A 23332-nucleotide genomic window follows, 5' to 3' on the forward strand; every position below is an offset into this window, starting at 1 on the left:
AATAAATTTAACAAATCTGAAGTTCTACGTGGAGAACTTATAATATTTTCAGAAACAAGATTGTTAAGGTAAACAGTAGGCACAGAAATAAAAAATCACCAAAATATGAACACAAAAAATTATGCGCATATTTAATTTGGGGGTATTAATAAGAATACACATATATTTAGTTAAAAACATTTAATAGTGACAATGGTAAACAAGTACTAACATCAAATACATTTATTTGGTTAAGATCAATAAATGTTCTCCCACGAGTTTATATAGTAATTCACCACCACATACAATAAATTTATAAACACTAGTATTTTTCCTTGTGCGATACAAGGAATAACATTTTTCCCCGTGCGATGCACGGGATATTACTCAAAAAAAAAAAAAAAAAATCAATTTAATATATAATAAGAAAATATAGTACATTAACATAGTAAAATTTAATAATGCAATATTACTCATATTTTATATAACATTAATTTTTTTAAATTTTACATATTAAGATTTATAATCCAAATATATAGGTTTAGATTTAACAAATCGAAATTCTATCTTTATATATTAAGAGATGAAAAATAAGAGATTGATAATTGTTGAAAATTAGTACATAAAAATATTAAAAATAAATAATTATAGAAAAATACAATTAGGGTTTTTTAGGGTTGCCCAACGTTTATTTCTTTTATATATAAGATGTTAAATCTAAGAAACCATAATAACATGTTTATAATGTTTTAAAAAAATAATTATTATTACTTTTTCATCTTTTATTTTCGGCTTAATTCTACTTTGCACCCTTGAAATATACTATTTTGTCACTTTGCATCATTGAAAAATAATAATAGCACTTTGCACATTTACAATACACCCTGAATTGAATAATAAAAAAAATATTTTTTAATTGGTTTTTTTTTCTGGGGTGCAGAATAATAAATGACATTGTTATTTTTTTCAACCTCCAACCTAATTTCGAGCGCACAAAGCGCAAAAAAAATAAAAATCACACCAGATAATTGAAAAAAATATATTTTCTCACAAAATAAAATCAAATAAACTTTTATCACTAAATTATTCGATTAGTAGATCTTTTATTGTAATTGGTGGAAATATTGGGTAGACATATTTGAAAGAAAATATGATTTTCAGATAACTTGATAATGAAATAGTTGAAGGATTTTATTTCGTAAAATATTTATTTTTATGATAAAAAATATAATTTTTAAATATCACTAAAAATATTAAATTACCTTTATTAGCTTTAAAAAATCACATGGGGTGCATTATACATGATATATTGTGTTTGGATGGTGCAAAATGTCAGAATGATATATTTCAAGGATGCAAACTAAATTAAACCTTTATTTTCCAGCCTCTTTTAATTTCCATTGCAACTCGAATAGTTTTTTTATTCCTTTTTTTTGTAAGTTTTTAAATTTCTTTGTAAATCTATCTCTTTCACATATGGTATGCAAATTTTTTTATTTTAACTATCGAGAGAGTAAAGTAAAATCTCTCAAGCTCACACACACATCAATGTGAATTTATTTTATTTTAATTAGATACCATTTTGATAATTTAAATTTCACAATTAATTATTTCTCTATTGTGTAATTTATTTTTTTAAATACAATTTAATTATCATATATTTAAATTTTCTTCTCTTTCGCAATGCTACTTATATATTTAAAAAATTGTCTTCTCTTTTGCAATGCTACATGTACATCGTACAAGGAGAATTGCTAGTAAAGTGTAAACATTATATTTATAAAAACCCTACAAAATTTATGCCAAAAAAGTCTGTGTATTGTAATTTGTAAATAATCATTATATGTAAAATTAGTATACAACGTGTTCCATATAATTATAAAATCATTGTTTTAGATTAAACTCTGAATTAAAATAAATGTGCATACATACTGCTAGGGAAGAGGGTGGGTGGGCCCCGGGGTGGCTGAGGCTGGGGTTTAAACTTTAAAACATCATGGCACGATTTTGTAAGAAACAGACAAACACACAAAACAAATACATTTTTCCTTAATTTAAAATTAAAATTAAAAAAAATAAACGATTAATATTAAATCGGAAATAAATAAAATTGCTAAAATTTAAAAAAAGAAAAACTCTCGTGACCCCCCCTTACTACCTCATTTCTCCCTCCTTCACTCTCTCTACTCCATTTTCCATCTCTCTCTAGCTGGTCAGATTATCGATTCACTTCTTTTGGTATTAATCGCTCATAGATTCCGTTACACATTGTCTCTACATTCTTGTTTATGCTTTTTATTTACTTGATTTCGCCTCTTGAACGCTGATTTGCTTTTAGTATATGTTTTTTTTGGGGTTAATTAATTCTGGGTTTCTTCTGAGCTTCAATAATTGAAGTTCGATGATGTAAATATATATATATATATATTTTTTTTTGAATTATTTGCGCTGGATCTCGTGGATTGGGGTTTATTCGCTTCTGATCTTTGCTGGAGTTTTATTTAATGTGTGAGATTTTGTGTATGGTATATTTTACTGTTTATGGCTTTATCAAATTTAGCTTTACTGTGTTAATGGCTGCATTTTCTTTTTTCGAGATTTAAATATGTTAGAATTGTTTTTAATGATACAGAATTAGTTCCACAAATTGATTGTGGTAGAAAGAGTAGAGAAACAAGAAGAAAAGATTAGTTGCAGAGAGTGGGTTTTGAATTGGGGATTTTGATGTTGTTGCTTCGTGTAAGGAAATGACGTCGGATATGGCTCAAAGCTTGAGATCAAGTAGGTCGTCGTTCGGGTCGAGTAATGGGATTGAAACCCCTTCCCACAACTCTTTTGCCACCTCAAACGGCGATGATTACGATTCCGATGGTTCCAATTTCGCACCGCCGTGAGTTTTTTCGTTAATTTTAATTTTAATTTTTGTTCTTTCTTTCTTTTTGGGGCTCGACGGGCAGTTAATGTAAACGATTTTTTTTCTTTCTAACTCACAAATTATTATGCATTTTTAGCACGCCTAATACACTGTCTTCAGTTATGCCGCCCGAACTTGCCGGTGCTATACCATTGATCGACAAATTCCAGGTGGACATTTTACGATTTTCGTTTTTAAGAAATTGCAACCGAAACACCATTAATTTTGAGTTATTAGAGAGCATTGGGTTTTAAATGATTTGTTTCTACTTTTAGGTGGAGGGATTTTTGAGGGCAATGCAGAAGCAGATTCATTCAGCTGGTAAACGTAGTTTCTTCTCTAAAAAAACAGCCGGAATGCAAGTTCGAGAGAAGTTCACCTTTGAGGATATGCTGTGTTTTCAAAAGGTTACGAGTGCGATGTTTAGTTATCCATTTTAATTTAATTTAATTTTAATTTCTAATCAAAAGTGTACCTCTTGACAGGATCCTATCCCAACTTCGTTATTGAAAATAAACAGTGATCTGGTCGGTAGAGCAGTTAAGCTATTTCAAGTTATTCTAAAGTATATCGGAGTTGATTCCTCCTCCGATCGAGTTGCTCCAACCAGCTTAGATGACCGAATCGACCTTGTTACCAAACTATACAAGCATACTCTGAAGCGCTCTGAACTTCGAGACGAACTTTTTATGCAAATTTCAAAGCAGACAAGAAATAATCTCGATAGGTATGTACGGATTGATTTTTTTACCTTTTCAAAGTCGATTCCAAAACCAACAATGTAATTAATTATTGATATTTGTTGTGAATAGGCACTCTTTGATTAAAGCGTGGGAGTTAATGTATTTATGTGCATCGTGCATGCCACCTAGCAAGGAAATTGGTGGATATATGTCCGAGTATGTACATACTGTGGCACATAACCCTAATAATGATTCCGAAGTGCAAGCGCTTGCGATGAATACATTAAATGCATTAAAGCGTTCGGGTAAGGCCGGACCAAGGCATATAATACCCGGGCGCGAGGAGATTGATGCTGTTTTGACCGGTAAAAAACTTACAACGATAGTGTTTTTCTTGGACGAGACATTTGAAGAGATTACGTATGACATGGCGACAACTGTAGCCGATGCCGTCGAGGTACTGTTTTTTAATTTTTCTTGATGTGCTTATGCGTCATTAACTTTGTAACTGTCGTTGTATTATTTTTTTTTATCTACTATCTACTATGGTCTCGTTTGGTTGCCAAGGTAAGATTAAATAATCTAATGAAACCCAATTGTACTATTGAACCTTAGAAGATCCAACAAAAACATGCCTTGAAGGCAAGATAAGCCATGATAACATAATATTTGCGGGTTGACCCGGCAAGTTATTGGGGATACCAAAGTACCAAACATCAAATAAAGTTCAATTATTTAGTTAATCATGACTAATCTCCCCAACCAAACAAGGCCTATCTATATAAAAGTCTGGATTTCTTGTAATGTTCATGTAATCTAGGTTTTCTCTCTACTTCATCTTCACAATTGTTCAATGTCACCGGGAAGTTGTTCGAATAAATGCAATTAAGTGTGTCGCATGGCATCTTTCTTTATAGAATTTAAGTACCGTTTTCGAATAATGCGAGACTTTATTAGTGCAGTGCATCTAAGGAGATCCACTAAATATCAAAAAAACGAGAGAATTTTCTGATCTGATGATAAAAAGAGGAGAACTCGACTGACTTACGTATAAATAGTTGCTCTGTTAACATAGCCTTTGGTCAATTAAATATCATTCTGAATATGATTCCTAAGTTCAAAAGCATACTCAGGTGACATGCTGTAATTTGCATGCTTAAGTTGTTGCATGCTAAATGGTCCTCTAGCTGCAATATATATAATATATATATATATATATATATATATATATATATATATATATATATATATATATATATATATATATATATATATATATATATATATATATATATATATATATATATATATATATATATATATATATATATATATATATATATATACGTTGTTTTCGACCGTCGGCTTCGTGTCTATTTATATTGATCTTAGAGAGGAATAAATGTAACACTTTACTGTTAACTTTACTTTGTTTTCTTCTATCAATTTTTTTCTGTGAGTGACTGAAACTTTGTGCGAGAGGAAACCGGGGTTTTAACTGAGTGTGAGAGTGTTCCTTTGATTGGTTGACTGTGTATGTGTTGGTGAGTTAACTCAGTGTGAGTTTAGAGTACATCTATAGTTTCTTAGGTTGAGTGGCTTGGCTTGGTGCTAGTTTCCAATTGGAGTCGTCATCATCTTGATTTTTTTTTTGAGTGCGTACCTTCTTCAGCGTCCATCCCCCTATTTATTGATAAAGAAACGAACGCCAACTATATATATATATATATATATATATATATATATATATATATATATATATATATATATATATATATATATATATATATATATATATATATATATATATATATATATATATATATATATATATATATATATATATATATATATATATATATATATATTTTTTCTTTTCCTCATGCACATATGAAATTGTTTTTTGGATATGTAATTGTATCATTGTATATTTTTTACAAAAAGTTGTTTACATTCTGAATTTACTAAGAGCTGACTATGTTTTCTTTTCCATTCACGTTGTAGAGTTGTTAACATTATGTAGTTCTAATTCAAGCATAAATCGCGTTCCGTTATTCTCGATAAAATTTCGATACAACACTTCATTAATTATTGGGTCATTGATGCTGAATACTTCAGGAGCTTGCTGGGATAATAAAATTATCAGCATTCTCTAGCTTCAGTTTGTTTGAGTGTCGCAAGGCTGTCGTTGTTTCAAAATCACCCGACATTGGAAATGGTAATTATATCAAAATACACTTCCTTCAGCTACAATTATTAATTCTTTAATCTCTTGAAACTTGCTTCAGTTTTCCTACAAATATATTAATAACGTGTTGTTACATTCCGTAGAGGAGTATATTGGTTTAGATGATAATAAATATATCGGAGATCTACTCGCCGACTTTAAGGCATCAAAGGACCGAAGTAAAGGAGAGATTTTGCACTGTAAACTCACTTTCAAAAAGAAGCTATTTAGGGAGTCCGACGAAGCTATTACAGACCCGATGTTTCTGCAGTTGTCGTATGTCCAGGTATTTATATGTCAGTTACTTTTTTTGTCTTATAACTATTCTCTCTCCTTCTCTCTCTCTCTCTCTCATCATTATTTTTTTCTTTCTTACAGCTACAACACGATTATGTGTTAGGAAATTATCCCGTTGGAAGGGATGATGCTGCACAGCTTTCTGCTTTGCAGATTCTCGTTGAAATTGGATATGTTGTTTCTCCTGAAACATGCACGTTAGTTACCTTGCTCTTTAACTTATTTAAATTTATTTTTCTGCGTTTAATCTGCAATTTTTTTGGCTTTAAATTAAATTGTTATATAGGAACTTTTGCACTCATTTATTTACTTGGATGTATTTGCATAAATATTACAGGGACTGGACATCACTTTTGGAACGATTCCTCCCCCGACAAATTGCAATTACTCGAGCCAAGAGAGACTGGGAACCGGATGTTCTTTCTCGTTATCGGTCAATGGTGAGAGACATCGAAAAATAAATACCTTATCTTTTTGCTCGTTTTCTATTTGTTCCTTTGGACAAAGATCTTAAATAACTAGATAATTAAATTAATGGCTTTGTGCTATTTTGTTGAGCTGTAGGAGAATTTGACAAAAGATGATGCTCGACAACAATTCTTGCGGATCTTGAGAACACTTCCTTACGGGAACTCAGTTTTCTTTGCCGTTCGTAAGATTGACGATCCCATTGGACTTCTGCCGGGCAAAATTGTTATAGGAATTAACAAGCGAGGGGTAAATGCCATTTTGTGAATTCCGCATTGACATTTATAGTAATCGTATTATATAAGTTGTCTAAATGTGATTGCTCTGTTTTCCCAAAAGGTTCATTTCTTCCGCCCGGTTCCAAAGGAGTATCTGCATTCAGCCGAGTTAAGGGATATAATGCAGTTTGGGAGCAGTAATACTGCCGTGTTTTTTAAGATGAGAGTTGCTGGTGTGTTGCATATTTTTCAGTTTGAAACGAAGCAGGTTAGATGATTACGATTGACAATTCTATTTAGGGTAAATTACAACCACCCCTGAGGTATGGTCAAATTACGAAAACCACCCTCTTGTTTGGGTAATTACAACCACCTTCAACTATAAATCTTCTTACACGTCCACCCTTGAGGTTTCAAATTTAGTGGAATCTTCTAGATTATATGAAATATTCTCAATTTTCGACCCGTTTTATCCCATTCGAGCCTCACATTTTGAAGTTAGATGATCATAAGATGTATTTTTGGCTTGTATATATCAGATTGTGGTGCATCGGAAACTGTATTTTTGCACAAAACGAGTACAAACTAGAGAACATTCCACGGAATCTAGATGATTATGTTGAATTTGACACCATAAGGGTGTGGAGATGTAAAAAGATTCATAGTTGAGGGGTAGATGTAATTATCCAAACAGCAGGGTTTTTTCGTAATTTGACCATACCTCAGGAGGTGGTTGTAATTTACCCTTCTATTTAAATATAACGGTCTTATATTTCTTCGTCTTATTGGTTGGTTAACATTATTATTATTTGAATTAGGGAGAAGAAATTTGTGTTGCCCTTCAAACACATATAAACGACGTAATGCTACGCCGATACTCCAAAGCACGTGCAGCTGCTAATGGTTCAGTTAGTGGACATGCTTCTGATATTGTTCGACCAACTATGGACATCAATGAAAAGCGCGTTCTTGAACTGTCGAAATCTCTTGAAGAATCAGAGAACAAAATAAATCAAGTGAGTACATGATTTTTTTAAAAGATATAACTAATTTTTAAAACACTTGTTGGAAATTTATTTCGACCACTCATGTTTGATTCTACTAAGCGCAAGTCTCGTACGCACACTCACAACTATACAACTCACTGTTGTTGCCTTTTGTTACTCAGTTGCAAGAGGATCTGCATGAAAAGCAAAAGCAAGAACTGAAATTGAAAGAAGATTTGGAGAGTTTGAAAGGCAATATGAGGTCTGAGGAAAAATACTTGGAAAATATCATTTCCGAACGCGACCAGTTGAGAAATTTCTGCAACGTAAAAGACACCACACTTCAGGTAATTGCAATCTTTAAAAAAATAAAAACTGCAATCGTTTTTCATCGGTATCTGCAAAGCTGAATATCATTATTGATTGTCTATAGGCTGTATTATTGGAGAAACAAAACATTGAGGCGAAATTTGCGAAGCTGAATAGTCAGGGATTAGAGAACAACATTAGGAAAGAGTTGGTCGAAACAAATAACCAGGTATAAATATGTTATTTTAATTTTTTCCTTTACAGTTTCTACAGGTTGATTGTATCTGATTAAAGTTTTCGTCTTCCAAAATTTTTACGAGTTCATTTTTGACCGTTACGAATAGGTTTTGCGTAATATACAAGATGAACTAAAAGCACGCACTGTAGAGTTGCATGCTGTAGAAGAATCCAAAAGGAAACTTGTAAATGAGAAAACGTCTCTTGAAGAAAGACTCTCAAGGCTTGAAAGGAAGAATGCCGATGAGGTAAAAAAATGTTTAGTTTTCTTACTTTACCCAACTATATGATATTGCTTATATCACCTCGGAATTGTTGAGATTCTTCGAATGCAGGTTTCCATTATCGAGCGAAGGTTTGAACAGGAAAACAAGATCATGAAGTTTCGTATTTTTGAACTTGAAAAAAAATTAGAAGATGCCGCAAAAAGTTTGGTTGTTGCACAATCGACTATTGCTAGTAAGGACTCGGAGTTGTCTGTGTTGCAAAATAATCTCAGGGAGTTGGAGGAGCTCAGAGAAATGAAAGAGGTTAAATCTTTGTACATGCATATATATATATATATATATATATATATATATATATATATATATTTATAATATTTTCTTTTGCTTATATGTTGTAGTACAGTTACATGTCCAAAAGCTTTTAATGTATAAATTTCTTGTTCAGGATATTGATAGAAAGAACGAGCAAACTGCTGCAATTTTGAAGATGCAAGCAGCTCAATTGGCTGAGACGGAGGCACTCTACAAGGAAGAACAAGTCATGAGAAAACGATACTTTAACATAATAGAAGGTAATATTGATACATATTTAGTTTTATTCTTTACCTGCGTACTCTCCATTAAAGACTAAGCTATATATAGATAATTCAGAAATTTGGCAGTCTCGATTATTTGTTGAATGAATTTTTGTTTTGTTTTTCTTAGACATGAAAGGGAAGATTCGAGTCTATTGTCGATTGAGGCCTTTGAGTGAGAAAGAAATACACGAGAGAGAAAAAAATGTACTGGGAAATGTAGACGAGTTCACAGTAGAGCATACATGGAGAGATGGCAAAATGAAACAACACATGTATGATCGTGTTTTTGATGGCCATGCCACTCAAGATGATATTTTTGAGGATACTAGGGTAAGTCTTCGATATCTATTTAGTGAATTTTTGAAATTGTATCTAGTCAATTTCCATTATTGGAATCAATTATGGTGTTTTTTTGTTTATTTAAAATATCATTTTCCTTTTAATGCAGTATTTGGTACAATCTGCCGTCGATGGATACAACGTTTGCATATTTGCTTACGGACAAACTGGTTCCGGGAAGACGTTTACAATTTACGGATCCGAGAACAATCCCGGGCTCACTCCTCGTGCTATTTCCGAAGTTTTTAGGATTATCAAACATGACTCTAAAAAGCTCTCGTTTTCTTTGAAGGTAATAAGATTTGTTTGTTAGGAGATCAAATTATTACTCAGCACTTCCAGTTTGATAATTGACTTTGTTATGCATTAGCTAATAATCTTAGGCCTCGTTTAGTTGGGGAGATTAGCGATGATTAACCAAATAATTGGACTTTGTTTGATGTTTGGTATCTGCAATAACTTGCCGGATCGCCCCGCAAATATTATGTTATCATGGCTTATCTTTTTATTGAACCTTCTAGGTCCAATAATATAATTGGGTTTCATTAGACTATTTAATCTTATCTTGGCAACCAAACGTGGCCTTAAGTGATATTATGAGCTGTACTGTTTAGATTGTCTTGCCCAAGCAATTTTATATGAACATATGCAGGTGTATATGGTGGAGTTATATCAAGATACTCTAATCGATCTCCTACTGCCCAAGCAAGCAAAGCGTTTGAAATTGGACATAAAGAAAGACTCTAAGGTGATTGATTGTCTTCAAGTATCGTGGACGATATAGAAATCATATCAATTATCAATATAAAATTATTGTGATTTAATTGTGCTATATATTGTACGACAGGGAATGGTGGTTGTGGAAAACGTCACAATCTTGTCGATTTCATCATACGAGGAGTTACGAAATATCATTGACAGAGGATCCGAACAACGGCATACGACCGGGACACTTATGAATGAACAAAGTTCAAGATCGCATCTGATACTCTCCATTGTTATCGAGACTACCAATCTTCAAACTCAAGCTGTTGCCAGAGGAAAGGTATGAAATTTTTTACGTGTCTATATGTGAAGCAAATCCACTTTGAGTTACCAAGATGACTAAAATTAAACATGGGTAAATTACGAAACCCCCCCTGAACTTAGGCTAAATAACAAAAAACACCCCCACCTATTCGTAATTACCAAAACCCCCCTCTGAGGTTTGTTTCCGTCTTACACCAACCCCCTTACATTGTGACTTTTCATGGATTTTTGTTGATTCGAGGGAATAAAATTTACACAATTTCAAATATTTTCTTTTATTTCTCACCTATTTAACAGACTGTACACATTTTCTGTTAAAAAACTCGATCAACAGTTAATCATTGGGGTTTTTTGGTAATTTCGAATAGGTGGGAGTGTTTTTCGTTATTTAGCTTAAGTTCAGGGTGTTTTCGTAATTTATCCATTAAGCATTGTGTCTGAATATTTTTTTTGGGGCTTAATATTTTGATCCGTGTGCAGTTAAGCTTTGTGGATCTTGCTGGATCTGAAAGAGTAAAGAAGTCAGGTTCTTCGGGTAACCAATTGAAGGAAGCACAAAGCATTAATAAGTCACTTTCAGCCATAGGTGATGTCATTGGAGCTTTATCTTCCGGAAACCAACACATCCCGTACAGAAATCACAAGTTGACCATGCTCATGAGTGATTCATTGGGTGGCAATGCTAAAACGTTGATGTTTGTCAACATATCTCCAGCTGAATCAAATCTCGACGAGACTTACAACTCTTTAACGTATGCACCCCACTCCCCCCCCCCCTCTCTCTCTCTCTCTCTCTCTCTCTCTCTCTCATATATATATATATATATATATATATATATATATATATATACATATATATTCAATGATTGCAAAGTTAACTTAATCTTTGAACGATTTCAGGTATGCATCTAGAGTCCGATCGATTGTGAACGACCCAAGTAAAAATGTGTCGTCGAAAGAAGTAGCTCGGTTAAAGAAGTTGGTGGCTTATTGGAAAGAACAGGCCGGTCAAAGAGGTGATGACGAAGAACTAGAAGAGATCCAAGATGAACGAACCCCAAAAATCAAGAACGACAGTCGTCATTCAATGTGAGGTATATTGTAAACTACGTTAATTGTTAAAAGCTTGTCCGTTGAAGGGGATTTTCTATCTCGGAAATTTAGCATTGTCCATGTTTGGTCTGGCTCCTTCGTTGGAATCCTTGTCCGAAAAATTTTGTTGTGACAAGAGGGGCGTTGCTTAGGTGAGTTCATCCGAGGTTTTTGTATAGTATGTGTAAAACCATTGAGATTAATGCCAATATGTGGAATTGATTTTTACTTTCTCTAGTCATTGAGATTTAAGCAATGTTTTGAAAACCGGACCGAACATTGACCCGAACAAGCTACTGGGTCACGGTTGGACAGGATCAACTGGGTCCAACTGGTTTTTCTATTTTTTATTTTATAATTATTTATACATAATTTTTATAGTAAATAAAGATATTTTCTTTCATGCACATTAACTGATTTCCCAATTAAAACGTAAATAACCCTTATTTTTCTTTTACACATAACATATAAACACACACATATTACACGGAATCATTTCAAATATTATAGAAATTATGATAAAAAACAATGTCTTCCAATTACCAAAAAAAAAAAATTGATTTAATTTTTTTTCAACTGGGCAGTAGAAAGACGTCGTTTTGGTCATTTTATTTGTTTATTTTTTAAGAGAAAACACAATTTTTGGCAAAAACACTCGATTTTTACTCGGGTTCCGATATTATGGTTTAACCGGTCAAACCGGACCGGATAAGGCAATGGTTCGCGGTTTAACCGGTTCAACCGGCCCAGTCTGATCCGGATTTCAAAACACTGGATTTTAGGATTGCATTTTGATGGTTGTTTACAGTGTTTTAAGACTTTTGGGTCTAGACAAAGGGATATTATGGTTTAAAACCGGACCGGACAAGGCAATGGTTCGCGGTTTAACCGGTTCAACCGGCCCAGTCCGGTCCGGATTTCAAAACACTGGATTTTAGGATTGCATTTTGATGGTTGTTTACAGTGTTTTAAGACTTTTTGGGTCTAGACAAAGGATTGGAACTGCATGGAAACTATCATTATCATTATCATTATCATTATCACTATCACTATCACTATCACTATCACTATCACTATCACTATCACTATCACTATCACTATCACTATCACTATCACTATCACTATCACTATCACTATCACTATCACTATCACTATCACTATCACTATCACTATCACTATCACTATCACTATCACTATCACTATCACTATCACTATCACTATCACTATCACTATCACTATCACTATCACTATCACTATCACTATCATTATCACTATCACTATCACTATCACTATCACTATCACTATCATTATCATTATCATCATTATTATCATCATTATTATCATCATCATTATCATCATTATTATTATCATTATTATTATTATTATTATTATTATTATTATTATTATTATTATTATTATTATTATTATTATTATTATTATTATTATTATTATTATTATTATTATTATTATTATTATTATTATTATTATTATTATTATTATTATTATTATTATTATTATTATTATTATTATTATTATTATTATTATTATTATTATTATTATTATTATTATTATTATTATTATTATTATTATTATTATTATTATTATTATTATTATTATTATTATTATTATTATTATTATTATTATTATTATTATTATTATTATTATTATTATTATTATTATTATTATTATTATTATTATTATTATTATTATTATTATTATTATTATTATTATTATTATTATTATTATTATTATTATTATTATTACTATTATTATTACTATTATTATTACTATTATTATTATTATTATTATTATTATTATTATTATTATTATTATTATTACTATTACTATTACTATTACTATTACTATTACTATTACTATTACTATTACTATTACTATTACTATTACTATTACTATTACTATTACTATTATTATTACTATTATTATTACTATTACTATTATTACTATTATTATTATTATTATTATTATTATTATTATTACTATTATTATTATTATTATTATTATTATTATTATTATTATTATTATTATTATTATTATTATTATTATTATTATTATTATTATTATTATTATTATTATTATTATTATTATTATTATTATTATTATTATTATTATTATTATTATTATTATTATTATTATTATTATTATTATTATTATTATTATTATTATTATTATTATTATTATTATTATTATTATTATTATTATTATTATTATTATTATTATTATTATTATTATTATTATTATTACTATTACTATTACTATGTAAAACGAAATCACTCACTTTAAAAAATGGCATGTAGCGCTCGTGTTGCGGCTTGTGATATCCTTTGCCCTCATTATACCCAAGATGGGGTGTGTTTATAGTATCGGCTAGTTTACCGACCACCTTCAAAACTCTGTGAAAATGACTTGAGATAGTTTCACATGAATGATTGAATAACTCTTGCAATAACCTATTATCCACACCATGAGCACAAGTCACTTAAAAATTTCCAACTTCCTTGTACAGAGACATTCCCCTTGTTGGACGGAGATCATATTTATGGGCTAACTAATGACAAAAATCCATAAATACCGATCTTGATAGACGAAAAGCTTGATAACACCTCACTTCATGTCCATTTAATATCTCTTCTATAAATGTATGACCTGTACGAATAAATGTTCGACATGGTATTTTGTGTACGTAGTTCTGATAATAAGTTAAGATGCTACGTGTTGTTATGTGGCACATAACCAACTACTCAAAGTCATCTTGAAGATGGTTTTCATCTTCAAAAGGTTCCTCGTCAACAAAAATATTTGGAAAAATCAAAGAGCAATTTGAAATATTCCACCAATCTATTTCAGCAGAATCTAAAAACCTCCATAGCTCCATTCACTGTCCAAAAAAAGATAAAGAAAAAATTATAGATCAATATATCATTAAAAACGTTTTCTTTAAACAATAACTAGCCATTTCTTATTTAAGGATCTCAATAGCAAACCTTAACACAAATTTATGTCCACAAATTGAATTAACAGCACAAACATACAAATTGAATTAACAGCACAAAGCACAAACATACAGACCAATAAAAATATATAATAACTATATTTATAAATTTAGTTATAAAGGTTCTTATAATCTTCAAACGACAAATATAAAGAAAATCATTATTTTATTGCAAAACTAAACCAAAAAACATGAGTAAAAAAATCTAGTGCATAATGTACAATTGACTAGTCTAACAAAAAAAGAAACTATTATTTCTCAAGCACTACATTTAGCGATTCTTTTTATACTCGTTAAAGTTATACTCTAGCCAACATAACCGAGCCTCGTCCGAAGGTTGATTAGCAAATATTTCTCGCATATCCTTTTTGCTCATATAATTACTAGCATAATTCCAAAGTTCACTTAACGGTGGTATTCCAAAGAGGCTATTTAACATCTTCAATGCTGTTGCAATTGTTATCTCTGTGGAGAGTGTTGAAGTGGTACTACTCTTCTTTTCCATAAATTGAAGAAGAGAATGAATATCTTCCTTTAATGAAGCTTGCCCAGATACCTGTTTCTTGACTCTATGGCTTTCTCCTATGGATTTTCTCTTGAGAGTTGAAAAGGATGGAAACACAATTTCTTTGGCAATATCATCTTCTTCTTTCATTTCGGGATTTGTATTGTATTCATCTACTCCAATATAATCATTTCATCAATATCGTCAATTTCCACATGTTCTTCGACTTCATTAAACTCCCCATTAGTTCTTTGGTTTGGTGCTCGTGCTCTTTCTCCCGTAGCAGCAATATCAGAAAATAGTTTATCATAGCGAAACCAAATTAGTGATAAATCTTTGTTCCTAAACTTGTTATAGTCTCCATTTTCCTGCAATAATCACAGGTACTACGTTATCTAAGATATTATTAATAAAATATATAAGTAATTTGTATAAGATTTGTGTTAGAAAATTACTCTAAGTTTTTGAGCCCACCACTCATCAGAAGCCTCAGTTGAATTCGTCAAAGGATTCCATCCAATTCCAATCTCCTGGTGCATTAATTTCTTAAACAAAATCCAATCTTTCTGCATAGAATCCCAATGATTGCGAAGTTGCTTATAAACATAATTTTTTCCCGTCACCTCATTGAACCTTCTAACCAAGTTTTTCCACCCACTGGAATTGAAGTGGCTGTTTGGCCTATTGCCTTTTCCAATTTCTTCCTCACATAACTCAATAAACTTAATATTCATAAATTCGTTCCACCTTGCAGAGGATCTCCCTTCACTATGCTGCTGATTTATTTTCCCGGAATTCTTACTTTTGCCTTTAGTCAAAACTGTATTATTCATGACTCCTTTGTTTATATTATCCAGATTCTCCATCTAGCAAATCTATTATCAGTAATTAAAAATAAATTAATGAATTAATAATAATAATAATAATATAATATTGATACAACTATCAACATATGGATTCTCGGTCTCGCACCAGACTTCTTCTCTGTAAACAATATAAAATATATGTAAACAATATAAAATATTTGCAGACAGATGAAGGGCAGCAAATCAATTATTTTCTAATAGGGTTTGAAAGAATATTTACCAAGAACAATCACCGAGATGCAAGAGCTTTTTTTATTTATGTTTTTAATTATTAAATATTTGTAATGAGGGTATTTTAGACAATACATAAATTATTAATGAATATATATATATATATATATATATATATATATATATAGATATATATATATATATATATATATATATATATATATATATATATATATATATATAAGTAATGAAAATTTTCAAAATTCTTAAACCCGAGAAAACTAGTCCTCCAATGCTATATATAATTGGGTCTTTCTAGGGTGAGATACCCCATGTTCTAAACTTTTATGAGATATGCATTAATCACCATTAATTTTCTAAGATTAAATCTGGACCCTAGGAAAATAACATGGCTTATGTTCTAAAAAATGAAGTACATCACCATAATATCCTTCGATTATTTTTTTTATTAAATTAATATAAAATTGATTAACATTGAATTGTCTAATTTACCCCCTACTATATTTTAATTAAATAATTAATTTAATTTCATTGTGACTGAGTTTTATTTGATAAATAATCGAAAAAAACGCATTCATTGAAAATCGAACTTGTGACCTCTTAATACATTTATCACTTCTAATCATCCAAGCACATTAACTTATTATAAAATATTTAACCATAATTGTATACATACTCTTAATGCAAATATTAATTGCAACATTCATTATTATTAAATGGTATTAAATAAATTATTAACAAATTTAATAAAATAAAGTTTGAAAAATATAAAGAATTGCAGTTCAATACGCCAAACATCTATCATTAATTATATAATATTAGAAGTATTAATAAAATCCACAATTTAAAAATGTAAAGAATGCTCAATTAAATAAAAAAAATGCATAACTTAATTCAAACTCACTTATGTTATTTAATCGATAGTGTGGCAAATCCAAATAAAAAATAAAATAATATGTTTATTTAGAAGAAGAAAAAATTATAACTCATTCCAATTAGTAGTTTTCTTACTTTAAAATAAAATTATATACTACAAATACTATATTGTGAATTTTCTTTTAATATTTAATTTAATCAACTAGTAAGATTTGAATCGATGAAGTGCAAACCCTTTCAATTAGTAAACATTATTCAAATATTTGAATCGGTTGCTTAACTATTGACATAACATGTTACAAAATTGATTTAACTATTTATAAGTAATGTCTAATATCTTTTTAATTCAATTTTGTCATAAAAATAATAAATTTAATTCCCAACACATGTAAGAACCTAATCGTAAATCATAATATTTTATCAAAGCGTAATATTTGAACTAATTAAGCTCAAGTCCTTTCAATTCGTATACATTATTTAAATATTTGAATCGATTCATTAGCGCGCTCAACTATTGACAAGAACGTCTTAATCAAATTAACTATTATTAATTAAAGTGTAATACATTTTTAATTCAATTTTATCATAAAAAAATAATTCCTAAATTACACAAGAATCAAATCATAAGATTAATTAAAGCGTATGATTTGAATCAATTAAGCGCAAATCCTTTTAATTTGTAAATATTATTCAAAAATTTGAATCGATTAAGTTCAACCACTGACAAGAACGTATTAATCGAGTTAACTATTTATAATTAAAGTCTACTATCCTTTTAATTCAATTTTAACAACAAAATAATAATTTAATTCGTAAAATCGTAAGAATCAGATTGTAAATCGTAAGATTTAATCTAACCATGAACCAATTAAATCTTACTATTTTTACCAATTAAATGTTATTATTTTTTATGATAAAATTCAATAAAAAAAGGTTACTAAACTTTAACTATACACAGATTGATTAATACGCTATTGTAAATTATTGAGTTTAACCGATTCAAATATTTGAATATTGTCTACGAATTGAAATGAGTTGAGCTTAATCGATCAAATCTTTGAATATTGTTTTTGAATTGAAAACACATGAGTTTAATTGATTCAAATATTACGATTTAATTAAATCTTACAATTTACGATTCAATTCAAACTTCAAATTCTTTCGAAATTAATTTTTAAATTACACGAGTTGAACAACATTTCCTTAGATTTTTAAATTATATTATATAAAGATTTGTTAGTATGGGATATTTTTAATATGTAATAATAATAATTATATGAGAATTAATAATTTATTTAACATTATTTATATAAGTTTTATAATCATTATAAATTGTAGCTTTGTGATATATATCCATATTGTTAGTTTATTGTCAATTATGTGTTGTGTCTTAATGGTAAGTATTTTTGTATGTTTTCAGATGGTCACAGGTTCAAATTCAGGTTGATGCAATTTTGGATGGGTGGTTTAATGATTTTTTATAAATTTTAATTCAGCAATAAATATATATTTAAAATTGCATTAAAATAGAGAGGGTAAAATTGACATTTCATTAATAATTTATAATTGCTGATTTTTTTAAAATAATAATTGTAAAAAGGGTATTTGCGACAATACATAAATGAAGAAAAAATAGGTTTTTTTGCTGGGACACGTGTCGCAATTTGAAGGGGGTATCTCATAAAAGTTTAGAACACAGGATCTGACCCTATATAATATATATGTCGTTAGAAAACATGGGAATAGTTCAACAAGGAAACAAGTATCTCTCTCTAGAAAACTTGGGAAGAGTTCAACAAGAAAAAGAAGTCCAATATATATATATATATATATATATATATATATATATATACACGGGCGCACAATTATTTGTGCACTCCCTACGTCTCTGAGAAAGAGGCTCTCTCCCTCTCAACAGAGAAAGAGATGGGAAGCAATAAACAGATAAAACTAGGGACCGAGAAAGGTGATGACACTACGACGACAGACTTTCCTGACGAACAAATCATGATCTGCTTCCCTGTGCAGATTCTGATCCGCTTCAAGACCGTATCCAAATCATGGAACAATATAATCTCTTCCCCAAGTTTCGCGAAATCGCACCTCAACAATTACGGCAAAAAAAACAACTTCTTTGCTCTCCTCGCCTTCGATTCAACCACCGAAAAGTGGAAACTATCGTTGGCCATGTTCGGCGTATCACCGTCGTCACAATTGACAACTGTAGACGAAACATTTATTGAATTATCAACCGTCGTTCACGAAGACGCATAGTCGTCCCATAGACAAAATCGTAGGGCCGTTTAATGGTTTCATCTGCATCTACGGGACCCACAGGAAGATTCAAGAAATCACCCTATGCAACCCTTGTGACCGAACAATCGAGACTCTCCCGAGCTATCCAATTTCCGACGGCGACAGTATCAGATTTATCAGCAAAAGAAGCATGGGATTAGGTCTAGATTCCGTTACCAACGAAATCAAACTAGTGCAACTTTTGTCTTATTATTGTCGGATCGATAGAGGACTTATAAACGGAATCCGCGTGGACATATACTCCCCGAGCACGAAAACATGGAGACAACTCGATGATGATGCTGCTGCCGCGGCCACATCACCTTCTTTTGTCAAGAAGGCAATTGGGTCATACAAGGATGGTTCGTGTGCTCATTGGCTGGATATTACGCAGAGTCTCGTACTCTCTTTCGACATGCAGAAAGAGGTCGTTGTGAGAACGCCCCTTCCCATTCGAATAAACAGCAGTGAAAAGAAGATTAAGATTTTTGCCAAGGAGAGCAGCTCGCTTGACCTATTCGTGTACCCGCGTAATCAAGTTTCGGAAGAAAACTACTTGTTCGAAAGATGGGAGTTGACCGGTTTGGGGGAGCAGGGAAAGCACTGGTCTTGGTTGACGCGTATCGGACCTTTTTTAGGAGTGTCTAAGCCTGTGGGAGCATTGTGGAGCCATGTAATTGTTGTGAGGGTGGGAGATAATCAGGGCCGGCCCAAGCCCAAGGCGAGCAAGGCCGTCGCCTTGGGCCTCCGAAAAATCGAAAACATTTAGGGCCTCCAATTTTTTGAAATGCGTATATATTTACTAGGCTACAAAATTTTTCTAAGAATTCTGTTTAACATAGTTGGCTAAGTATTACTCATAGATTTTTGTATGTCGCGTGTTCGAGTCCGTGACCTAACGGTTAAAAGCTTACCATTCCCTCTCTCTTTGTTTTGTTTAATTTTATTTTTAATTTCCCTCTTTTTTTTTTCTTTTTAATTTCCCTCTTTTTTTTCTTTTTTTTTTTTTTTTTTTTTTTTTAATTTCTCAAAATTTCCCTCTTTTTTCTTTCTAATTCTATTTTTAATTTCCCTCCTTTTTTCTTTTCTTCTTTGTTGAATGACAAGCTAAGAATTAATTAAGTTTATAAGTGATTATCTTGATTCTTTTATTTCTAATCCTATACTTTTTTTTACTTGATACAATGAGCAATAGAAAAGTTTGAGTTAGGATATTAAAAAAAATCACAAACGGAGCTCTTAGGTTTAAATACAGTAGAACCTCGATAAATTTTAGGTTAGTACTAATCTATCGATACAATGAGCAATAGAAAAGTTTGAGTTAGGATATTAAAAAAAATCACAAACGGAGCTCTCAGGTTTAAATACAGTAGAACCTCGATAAATTAATAACCTCGATTAAATAATATTTTCTTTCGGTCCCGACTCGGTGAAAACGTGTTAAATTATTAACTCGATAATTTAATAATTCGCTAAATTAATAGAATTTCCCTAGTCACGACCGTATTAATTTATAGAGGTTTAACTGTAAATTATCTTGCAAAAATATGTTGAAAATGAAGTTGTGGAATTATGGTTGAGGAATGAGTTGATAAGTCAAAATAAAGTTGGTAATTAAGAGGGCCTCGGGCCTCCGAGACCCTGGGACCGCCCCTGGAGATAATAAGCTGGTTTTCTATGATTAGTATAACTTATCACCTTGAGGACAACAATTACTATAATTTCACCTTGAGGACAACAATTAGTATAAGGGGACTCCGTTTTAGTCATGTATAACGATTTGCAGTGAAGAGGCATGTTCCTTACCATAGTATTTGTTGGACGAAAGATAAGAGTCCATTCTATTAGGGGTGACCCGCCCGAGAAATATTTTATTTTTTTTTTCAATTTTTAAGTTTTACCCGAGAAACATGTTATTTTTTTTTAATAACTTTTAAGTTTTACCGTAAACTATTTAGAAATTAAAATGAAGGGTCTATTAGTGAAAATCCCCTCTAGTATTAGGGTGTTAGCATATAGGTCCCTGGTGACAAAACTTATTTGAACTAAATGACAAGTCTTACTATCACAATTTATAGCTAACTATTAAAATTTCATAGTTAACTTTCACTATTTTGTAGTTACTGACACAATTCTATAGCAAACTAGTAGAATATTATAGTTGACTACTAAAGTCATTAAATTCATTAATTTAGTTGTTCACTACAATTTCGTAAATATTTCCAAACAAAAAAAAAGGTAAAAGTAAAAAAAATCGAAATATGATTAAAAAAAATTAAAGAAGAGAGAGAGAGAACGCGCACACAAATTGGTTGACCGATCCTATACTAAAGGGAGGGGGGGTCTAGTTCAAAAGAAAAATGTAAGGATAGTATTGGGATATGTAAAATGGAGGGGGTTGCACCATATTAAAAACATGTTTGGTACCTAGTTCTAATATTTTTGCTAATGAGGGGTTACGACTCATTAACCCTTAAAATAATGATTGGGTGTAGTACATATGATTGGAATTATGATTAGCATTAACATTAGTGTAAGAAAATTAGGATTAGCGTTAACGTTATGATTAGGATTAGCATTAGGATTACCAGGGGCGGAACCAGGATTAGAAAGTAGGGGGGGCTAACTAAAATTTCGGGGTTCGGGGTTCGGGGGCTAACCAGAATTTTAGGTTCACAAGACATTGCAAAAATAGGTTTATATTGCGAATTTTTAATTAGAATAACACACACACACACACACACACACACACACACTCATATATATATATATATATATATATATATATATATATATAATTTTATCATATTTCAAGCATGACAAAAAAATCTAAATTATTCTAATAATATAGCACTTAATGGGATTTATGGTACCGTCTCATATTATTTTTTAGAGACATTGATATAAAAAAAATGAAATATCGAATAAGTAAATATTCATAAATTTTGTTTAAAATAGTATAAGTTTTAACCATTTTATTTTATATTTTTATATTAAATATGATATACATCTATAATTTATATAAAATTATGGAGAATAAACAAAAAAATTAAGGGTTAAGACACATATTTACAAATCCTTTGGGGGGGCAAAAGTAATATTCAAAAACTATAATGTCAAAATAGCTAAATTTTTTTTTTTTTCTTGGGGGTCAACTGCCCCCCCTCCCCCTTAGAAGTGCCGCCACTGAGGATTACTAATAGTTATAGTATTATTATCAGATTAGTATTAGTATTACTATATTAGTATTAGTATTACTATATTAGTATTAGTATTAGCAATGAAAATGATAATGGTGACGGTAGTTGTAATGGTAATGATTGGTATTGGTATGAGTGTCGGTATCTATATCAGTATTATTATCGTAATGATAATAGCAATGATAATGGTAATGGTAACGGTAACGGTAACAGTGTTGATATTGGTATTGGTATTGATATTGGTATTGGTAATAGTAATGGCAACGGTAACGGTAATGGTAACGATGTACTCGCCTTTTGTCTACGGAAATTAAACTTTCGATATTTAGCTTTTTTCACTTATATTGGCTTAATTTGTTATTTACATGGAATATATATATATATATATATATATATATATATATATATATATATATTTACTTTGTATTGCACATTGATCTTACAATTCCGAGAACTTTTTCAAATTAAATATTTATTTTTATGATGAATAGCCCGTGAAGTATTAGTATGAAGCTAATAGTAGCCCAAAAATTCACCTCCCACAGATGTGGCATCCTGCACCAGTCCAATCACCCTGGATAGTATTGCATCATAGAATGAAAAAAAATATCTTTTAAATAATTTCTCCACAACAAACATATGAAGCTAATATTACCACTCCAATCACCCTGGATAATATCGCATCATAAAAGTCAATAATTAGGTTTTTGATTTCGTACCTGTCAAAACTTTTTCCTGAACAAACATATTTATGTCATAAAAATTTTAAAATCTACAGCACCTGTATTGGTTTTGGATGAATTTG

The 23332-nt window shown here is 30.6% G+C and overlaps 2 protein-coding genes and 1 pseudogene across 3 annotated transcripts; 2 read left to right on the forward strand and 1 right to left on the reverse strand.

Annotated features, from left to right (window-relative positions):
• The first annotated feature begins 1998 nt into the window (after nucleotides 1-1998).
• Nucleotides 1999-11818, forward strand: ZWI (kinesin-like calmodulin-binding protein (ZWICHEL)). Of its 2 annotated transcripts, none has more exons than XM_012995986.2 (24): nucleotides 1999-2217; nucleotides 2612-2869; nucleotides 2991-3063; nucleotides 3169-3300; nucleotides 3379-3620; nucleotides 3706-4033; nucleotides 5695-5794; nucleotides 5908-6089; nucleotides 6182-6297; nucleotides 6438-6540; nucleotides 6665-6817; nucleotides 6908-7054; nucleotides 7605-7802; nucleotides 7955-8119; nucleotides 8206-8310; nucleotides 8426-8566; nucleotides 8654-8848; nucleotides 8991-9117; nucleotides 9251-9453; nucleotides 9572-9754; nucleotides 10115-10210; nucleotides 10310-10507; nucleotides 10972-11243; nucleotides 11392-11818. In XM_012995986.2, exons 2-24 carry the CDS (start codon nucleotides 2727-2729, stop codon nucleotides 11582-11584), a joined length of 3795 nt encoding a protein of 1264 aa, XP_012851440.1. In that variant the 5' UTR covers nucleotides 1999-2217; nucleotides 2612-2726; the 3' UTR covers nucleotides 11585-11818. The 2 variants fall into 2 exon arrangements, with proteins under 2 accessions (XP_012851440.1, XP_088681872.1); XM_088825746.1 differs by having other exon boundaries at nucleotides 1999-2191.
• A 3038-nt stretch (nucleotides 11819-14856) lies between these two features.
• Nucleotides 14857-16004, reverse strand: LOC105966383 (uncharacterized; annotated as a pseudogene).
• A 3474-nt stretch (nucleotides 16005-19478) lies between these two features.
• Nucleotides 19479-20096, forward strand: LOC105971116 (uncharacterized). Its single transcript, XM_012995963.1, has one exon. It carries the CDS (start codon nucleotides 19479-19481, stop codon nucleotides 20094-20096), a length of 618 nt encoding a protein of 205 aa, XP_012851417.1.
• The last annotated feature ends 3236 nt before the right edge of the window (nucleotides 20097-23332 follow it).

This window comes from Erythranthe guttata, chromosome 11 (genome assembly GCF_056151865.1).
Source record: "Erythranthe guttata isolate IM_541 chromosome 11, IM_541, whole genome shotgun sequence".
NCBI classification, from domain to species: domain Eukaryota; kingdom Viridiplantae; phylum Streptophyta; class Magnoliopsida; order Lamiales; family Phrymaceae; genus Erythranthe; species Erythranthe guttata.